The sequence below is a fragment of the Eretmochelys imbricata genome, chromosome 21, assembly GCF_965152235.1.
Source record: "Eretmochelys imbricata isolate rEreImb1 chromosome 21, rEreImb1.hap1, whole genome shotgun sequence".
NCBI classification, from domain to species: domain Eukaryota; kingdom Metazoa; phylum Chordata; order Testudines; family Cheloniidae; genus Eretmochelys; species Eretmochelys imbricata.
In genome coordinates, this window is record NC_135592.1 from 4917717 (window position 1) to 4926340 (window position 8624).

General features: G+C 46.1%; 1 protein-coding gene across 3 annotated transcripts in view; it reads left to right on the forward strand.

Moving 5' to 3' along the window:
* Nucleotides 1–8291, forward strand: part of CD34 (CD34 molecule) — a 30471-nt gene extending 22180 nt beyond the window's left edge. The window contains exons 6-9 of one of the 3 annotated variants that reach the window (XM_077839438.1): nt 17–69; nt 3283–3447; nt 5478–5680; nt 8004–8291. In XM_077839438.1, coding sequence (XP_077695564.1) covers nt 17–69; nt 3283–3447; nt 5478–5669 — 410 coding nt within the window. In that variant the 3' untranslated portion in view covers nt 5670–5680; nt 8004–8291. Of the gene's footprint in view, nt 1–16; nt 70–3282; nt 3448–3937; nt 4273–5477; nt 5701–8003 lie in introns of those variants that run through there. The other 2 variants (XM_077839437.1, XM_077839439.1) reach the window with 2 other exon arrangements.
* Nucleotides 8292–8624: the final 333 nt, after the last annotated feature.

Here is an 8624-nt window from a genome sequence, read left to right on the forward strand (position 1 = left end):
GTTTTGAAAACTACAGATGCAGATGCAATAGAAAAGCTCCTCCAACATCCAACGTCTGATCTAACTAAGGTAAATGCTTTAAGCTACTTAAGCATGGGAGACTGGATGGCTTCGTGGGCTAGGATAAAGTAGTCTTTCACTGATAGTTCAAATCCAGTCCAGGTTGGTGATAACTGAAAAGTATTACTATCTCAGGGGCATTTGGTGACCAACTATAAATAAGATGATTTCAGTCCAGCTATCAACACTATGCCACTTTAATGGGCATCCTGGCTGGCAGTCAGAGGAGACAGACACCAATGGGCTGTAGAGATCAACCCCTTTGTTCCCTAGAGGTGGTCAGAGGTCAGTCAATGTGTGGAGGAGGCTTGCTAGGCTGTATCTGTTTTGGGGAGAAACAGGGGATCTTTCACTGTCTGTACTAATCAGATTGTTTTTGTGCTCTAAACAGATTCTGATCTAAGCACTGATTCATGTTCCTGTTACATGAGGAATAATATACCTCCCAATGGTGCCTTGTAGGTCAGGGGTGGGCAAACATTTTGGCCCGAGGGCCACATCGGGGTTGTGAAACTGTATGGAGGGCCGGATAGGGAAGGCTGTGCCTCCCCGAACAGCCTGGCCCCTGCACTCTATCCGCCCCCTCCCACTTCCTGCCCCCTGACTGCCCCCCTCAGAATCCCTGACCCATCCAAACCCCCCTGCTCCTTGTCCCCTGACTGCCCCCCGGGACTCCCACTCCTATCAAACTGCCCCCTGCTCCCCATCCCCTGACTGCCCCCCACCCCCGAACCTCTGCCCCATCCAACCTCTCCCTGTCCCCTGACTGCCCCCCGGGACCTCCTGCGCCTTATCCAACTGCTCCCTGTCCCCTTACCATGCCGCTCAGAGCGGCAGGACTGGCTTATTGGAAAGCCTGGGAGGTGGGCGGGCGCAAGCTGCACTGCCCATGCGGCGGTGTCACTGCGGGGAAGGGGGAACAGCGGGGGAGGGGCTGGGGGCTAGTCTCCCCAGCTGGGAGCTCAAGGGCTGGGCAGGACGGTCCCATGGGCCGGGTGTGGCCTGCGGGCTGTAGATTGCCCACCTCTGTTGTAGGTCCTCGGATGCTAACAAGGCGGCACTTTAAAGAATGCTGCCATATTCTATTGCAACACACAGGTTGGTACAAAAGGGGCTCAAAATGTTGAATGAACCAATCATCTAGGGTTGCCACCTCTGACGTACATAAAACAGGACATTTCTGGGATGATCCCGACCCCATAAAACTGGACAGCTGGCAATGCATACTGAGCACCCTTACTGATTTCCTGGGAAAACCAGAACAGAATGCAGCCCTACACTCATCCTGTAGAAATCTTCTGACAGGGAATTCCTGAGGCTTTGCAGACCTACACAGAAGCCTCATCTGTTTAGGGATCCTGGAACCAGAATCACTTCAGCACTTTTCCCTCTGGGAAGACCATGAACTTTCTGAAGTCACTGTCAAGTGTTTTCTAAGCCCAGCAGCAGAATCTCTTATTACTTTATTTACTTCAAAATATGTATGAAGTACCCATTGCCAGTGTATCCCTTTAAAAAAAAAAAAAAAAAAAGGGGGAGGGGGGGCTAAATATTCAAAAGTAATTAGTGATTTTTGGGTGTCTGACCTGAGACTATTTAGAGGAGCCTGATTTTTAGAAACAGCTGTGCACCCACCCTCTGAAAATCAAGGCCTTGTAATGTGTCTCAAGTTGGGCACCCAAAATCACCTGTCACTTCTGAAAATTCAGAGTGTGTGTGTGTGCAAACACTCACTATAGCATTCTACAACCATTACCACAGAGTCCTCTGGTATCACTACTGTATGCTGCAGTGCTTTGGATGATTACAGTAATGGACTGTAGTATTTTTTTTTAAAGGATATGGGTCCCAATAATAACTCTTCAAAGTGCCATACTGACATTAATTAATCTTCTCTATACACCACTGAGGTCGCATTACCTTGTAAAGTTGAACTCCAGGTGCCTGTAAAAAAATGGCACCCAGCAGCTAAACATGAACTAAGTTATTGCATCTGTGCTCTACGTCTCAAGGACATAACGTTCTCATGTGGGCGAAAACTCTTTTTAGGGGAGTTAAACGCAGGGTACTGAGGAGGATGCTTAGAATGCAAGTGAGCTGTGCGGTCCTTCAATCCTGGGTGTGTAGGCTCTACAGAGTGCACAACCCAGGGCCCCGGAGATGGAGAGAATAAAAATTATACAAAACTGTGCTTCTGCATTGCTTCTCATCCAGAACATAAGAACGTAACATAAGAACGGCCATATTGGGTCAGACCAAAGGTCCATCAAGCCCAGTATCCTGTCCTCTGACAGTGGCCAATGGCAGGTGCCCCAAAGGGAATGAACAGAACAGGTAATCATCAAGTGATCCATGCCCTGTCACCCAATCCCAGCTTCTGGCAAACAGTGGCTAGGAACACCATTCCTGCCCATCCTGGCTAATAGCCATTGATGGACCTATCTTCTATGAATCTATCTAGCTCCCTTTTGGACCCCGTTATAGTACTGGCCTTCACAACACCCTCTGGCAAGGAGTTCCAGAGGTTGACAGTGCATTGCGTGAAAAAATACTTTCTTGTGTTTGTTTTAAACCTGCTACCTATTAATTTCATTTGGTGGCCCCATGTTCTTGTATTATGAGAAGGACTAAATAACACTTCCTTATTTACTTTCTCTATTCCATTCATGATTTTATAGACCTCTATCATATCCCCCCTTAGTCGTCTCTTTTCCAAGCTGAAAAGTCCCTGTCTTATTAATCTCTCCTCATATGGAAACCGTTCTATACCCCAATCATTTTTGTTGTCCTTTCTGAACCTTTTCCAATTCCAATAAAGGTTGTCAGTCTCAGCAGAGGGGCCAAGGACTGAATGCCCTGGAGATTTCTTTCCCCTAGAGTTGGTGCCTGCAGGTCAGGGGTAAGGCACAGTGTTGGGGCAGTGTGGGGAAATCTTGCACTGCTTTGGCCTGTGCTGTAGCTGACCTGGAGAAGGAGAATCTTGGGCTTGTGGGGCTTTCAACCTGGCTCTAAAGCTCTGATTCAACTCCCACTGAAGCGAATGAGTTTCCATTGGTTTCCTTGGGAGATGGGTCAAGCCCTGTGTGTGTGTGTTTGTATATATAAAGAACTGGGGTGGAAGACAAAGTTGTGTCTTTAAAATATGGAATGCTCTCAGCAGATGTTGTGCATGCACAAATTTCCTGTTTATGAGACTCTTGGCTCTGTTTGGTATATTTCCAGCTTGGAATAAAATCCCATACACTGGAGAGTCCTGGACTTCACCAGAACAGTCCCCGGAAGACACTGATTGCCTTGGTCACATCTGGACTCTTGCTGGCGTTTCTGAGTTTGGCTGGATACTTCCTTATGAAACGACGGAGTTGGAGCCCCAGGGGAGAGAGGCTGGTTAGTGCTTATAGCTGGCAAAACAAGAAGTAGAGAGAAACCAAAATACAGGAGGAATGCGGAGGAGGGAATGCAACAGAGTCACAAGCTCTCTAAGGGAGTGACCCACTGCCAAAGACCTCTAAGCGCCACTAACAGTCTCTGTTTGGGGGGCGAGAGAGGCTCAGCTTATGTTCTGTACAAGTTGCCTATAGCTTATGAATGTATGAATAGGTGTGACAAGACGGCTTGTTGCTCTGGGTGCCACTACAGGCAGGCCGACAGGGAAACAGAAAACGTGGTGAGCCTGTGACTGAACCAGCCTGAGTGTGGTGAATGGGGAGATGGAGATAAGAGAGGCATAAACAGCTGTGCTAGACCCCAAAGCATGAAGAGTGAAAGGAAATCTCTCTTCCTCTCTAATATTAAATATTCTCTGACTGTTCATTTGGGGATCACTATCCTTTGCTCCCTGTCACTTCTAGGTCTAACACTTTCTTTTGCCTGGCAGTAAGAACTCACCTGGGAAGACTCCTCCAGAGACTCTGAAAGCATGTGAATTTGCCACTGAAAATGAAATACTTTTCTGCAATCATTACATTTAATAATCAAAGTATACATCTAACTTGTATCTATGCTGTAATAAAGGTTGTTTCCCCCGCTTAACCAATGGGGATAATAAAGAACATCAAGAAAGAAAGAAAATATTTTCCTATATATATTTTTCCTCTTACAGATTTTGCTGAGTTCCGGGGGTTCCTTCTTTATCACTGATTTATGGAGACTTGAATATTTCTATGAAGTGCAGTCAGAGCATGTTCATCTAGTTGCACATGTGCAGTTATACAGTGGGAGGCTAATAAAGTTCAGTATTCTGGGACGGATCCTCCCAAATGCATGAATGCAAATGACAGTGCATGTGTAGTAGATGATATGATCAGGGGCTTGGTAACAGGATACAGAGCTTGTCACCTCTAGGGCACTGGATCTAACCTCCTGGCCCACCTTGGCAGTGACTGAAAGTCACTGGTATCTAATGGCGATTTGATGTTCCCTATGTTAAATAAGCCTGGGGGTCTTAATCCAGTTTCCAGTGGACAGGTGTCTCCATCACAAACACCACCATCACCACAGTTGATGGTTCAGCAAAGAAGCCAAAAAGTAAATTGGGCCATAGATCCAGAACTCCATTTATGTGTAAGAGATGTCCATTCCAGGGCAGGACTGAGGCATATTGGGAGGGGACTCTGTGTTTGTCCTCCTGCTGCCTATGCTGTACATGGCTTTGTGGACAAATAGAGGGCCTCAGACTCTGTCAGCCTGCATCTCCTTCCTGATACACTCTATTGGCAAGTGTACTTCACATACAGCCTCATGTCCCTAGCTCTTGCTGGCCTTACTGTCAGATCTGCTGCATTTAGGGCCTTCAGAGCTGTCACAGCAGAACAAGAGCAGTGGTCCATCTAGTCTGGTCTACAACACTGTCTCGTAACCTTCTGCTTCAGAGGCAGGTGAAACCTGCCCCTGCTTCTTAATGCACTTGACAGTTGGATGGTAATAATGTGTGTGTGTAGACCACCACAGGGAACCAAATTTAAGTTGTAAGAATGTGTGGCTTAAGCCCCTGCTATCTCATTACTGAAAGCTGCTTATCTGAGTTGCAGGCTGAAGATAGGATATAAACCAAATGTTTCCTGCCTGACCCATGTGGAAAAGAGAGCTGGAGAAACCAGGGCTGGGTGTGCAAACTCCCAAGGAAGGCAGAGCCTGGGCCTGTTTATCTGAACAGCACAAAAACCAGCGTGTTCTGCTTTTTAGGTCATTGAGAAGAAATAACTCCCTGACTGGGCCTAACCCTTAGTACTGCAATGCCACAGTTAAGGCCTGTATCCTACCTCCTTCCTGTTGACAGAAGCTGGTATCCATGCCTGCTGCTATTATGCGCCATGAAGGTGTTCACAGCCTTGCAGCTCCTGCTTGGCATCTAAGCTGGTTGCTGTTCATCCTTTCCTTTCGCTAACTCTGCATTTGTTATCTATGTACCCATTTAGGATGAAGACCTCTATTACACTGAAAACGGTAGCCAGGGAAACACAGTGGTCACCGTGGCCTCCCAAGAGCAGTCCGAGCCTCAGGAGAAGCCAAATCACAACAGAGGGGCTCAGAAGAATGGGACTGGACAGGCATCCTCAAAAAATGGACATTCAGCCAGGCAGCACATTGTTGCTGACACTGAATTGTGAAACGTGCCAGGGTGACTGCCTTATTATCATGATTTGAAGCGGGGGTGGGGGGGTGGGGGAGAAGAGACAGGAGCGGGGGATAAGGGAGAGATTATCCCTTGGATGGCTGGGAAAATGTAACCCTTTTTTATCTGAAGAACTCCAAAGTCCCACTCTAAAGTACACTAAACCCCAGAGCTAATGTAGCACTGTGCTGTACGGTGTTGAACTACCCTAGCAAGGTGCTTCTAGGGGCTAATACAGGACTAAGGTTGTGGGCTAGGGTTCTTTGCTCTTCCTTTAGCAGAAGAGAATGGGATGTGATCAGCAGTCAAACCACCCAAGCAAAGGGTGGGGAAGATATTTGGAAATTCAGAGCTATGTCAACTTTGTAAGAAATTGACTTGATACTGATTTTACTTGGAAGGGAAGGGAAGGGAGCGGGGAGAGGGCTTAATCCTTCATGAGCCAATGGAGCATTTTACTGTCTCTTGTTAAAGACGCATGCTATTAACCTAGCTTCCAGACCTCCGAGTGGAGAATCAGGGGCTGTCTGCATAAGAGACACTTCCAAAAAGTGGGGAAATGGCCTCCCCTTACTATCCTCTGAACTACAAAAGTGAATGCCCCCAAACTGCAAGTCCCACTCATTTACCACGCCTCTGGTTCTGTGCTCTCATTGTTATATGTTAAAAAAAAAAAAAAAAAAGTGTCATATAGCAACTGAATTGCTTCTAATGAGATATGGGCTCAAGCCAGAAAAACTTGGATCCAGATTACAAACAACTCCAAATTCCAGCAGGGTCTTGGGCCCATTACAATATATGGATCTGGGTTCTGATTACCATCACCTCCGAAGTTGTAAAGTCTTTCGCTGTGATGGTTTGGTTTAGCCTCATCTTTGTATTTAAGTGCAGCCTTTTCCTCTCTCAGCAACATGAGTAAGTGAATGCCCCTTCTTGTGCTTTTTATAACCTCTCAGTGTTTAATGCTCTTGTGGAACTTGTATGTAAAGCTTTCCAGGTGGAGTTTGGTGCTGAGATGTGAATAGACTTGGAGTTGAATTACTATTCCCTCCTCCCACAGCATATGTGTAGTTGTTTTGCAGTGAACCCTCTGGTGTCTGGCTCCCATAGACTGGAGGCATTAGTTGAAGGTGAAGGGAGTGATCAATCCGTGTGTGGGTGTACAAGAGCATATGACACTGCTCTAGACAACCCACCCCACTCCAAGTGCTTGCAACAGTACTGTCAAGCCATGTGGAAGGAGCTGGCATTGTTACCCAACATGAGGCCTTGGAAATATGTAGATATCAAAGACTTCCTAAAAGAATCCAAAAAATTGTCATACAGGAAAGAAACCTCAGTCCTGCTTTTGATGTTTGGCCTTCCCTAGTAATAGGGGGTTGTACTAAAACAAACAAACAAAAAAAACATACGGGGGAAAGATTTTCACTTTCAAGAACAAAGAAAAGGCCTCTCAGCAACCATGAAGTTTTAAGGCCAGGAGCAATCTCCACCTTCTCATGAGCTTGAGATTGTTCTCTTGGAAAAAGTGGTTTAAGCCAAGCCCATTCTGCGTGGGTCAGGAGTCACATATCATTCAGTAAAGAGTGAAGTCTAACAGACCTACTTATGTCCGGATTCACTTTGTAGGATGGAGCCAGTCCCCGTGAATATTTGCTGCCTGTAGCCTTTGTGGCTCCTAGTCTCCTGACTGAGCAAGCCACAGTTTGGCTAGCTGCAGGTGGAGGCCTCTATAAGCATGTCACCTGGAGCCTCTATCAGTGGGACCAGTATTATTATAGCAGCTACAGCCCTGCCCTGGGCATAGCCTTGCGGGATGGGGGAGCACGTACGTGTAAAGGGAAAAGAAATTTAATTGAAGAAAGGGGACTGGCTGGCTCAGTGGCTTTCACCTCTATGTCACGGATTCCAATGAAGCCCAGGTTGGTGGTTGACCAGAGACATTGCTATATGATCCATGTATTGGTGGCCCATATACAATGAGTAGGGGACTCATAGTACAGTGAGTAGAGGACACACCATCACCATTGGCATTAACAGACTCCATTCTTGGCAGCTTCAGCACTGGGGCTGAAGACTAATAGGCCTGGAAAACTGACATACCCTCTCGCTACTAAATGTTATTGCTATTCCATGTCAATACTGAGACACACAGGTGTCTCGGATGTGGTGAAGGGCTGCTTTGTGCCTGACTCATAGTATGCTTAGCAAGAAGGATTTAAATTTAAATTTCAAGTTCTGTCAGTCAGGCCCTTTTCACCAGCACTGAAGTCATGTAAAAATACAAAAACTATTGATTTTAAATTTTGTTATCTTTTTTTACAAACAGATCTGTAAATACTGTCCGTAAAAAGAGCTGAGAAGTGAACCCAGCTTTTCTGTTGTATTCTTGAAACAATGGACTGTTTATTCCATTGGCAACTGTGTCTGGCTCAGTTAGCTGCCTGGACGAAGAAAGGAATGTACTGCCCTCTGAGAAGTTGCTTTCCCGTAGAAATAGCATAAGTAAAAGATGTTTCTTATTCTTTGCTTGCTTGCACACTCTCTCTCTTTCAGCAAATGGGTTCAGAGCAAGTGAAAAACATGTATCAGATATTCAAAAAATCCTTTCCCTGAATTAAACTCTCACACCCTCTTAATGGTTGATTATCTGCTGTCCACAATGCACATATTATTCCTTGATAAATGTCTTAGGCCTGGATGCTGCAAGCTGATCCACCGGGGCACCCCTTTGACTTGCAGGGCTGAGGCTTTAGATCGGAGTCAGATTTAACTGCACCTCTCTGTGTTTTGCTAAGGATTAATTTCAAGCTGCATAAAGGTGGCCTTTTCCATTAATATTATTTGAAATATGGCACTGCCCAGAGGCTCCAGCTGAGATTACGGCCCCATCATGCTGGGCACTATACAATAATTGGAAACAATACTGGCCTCAGAGAGTTTACATTCT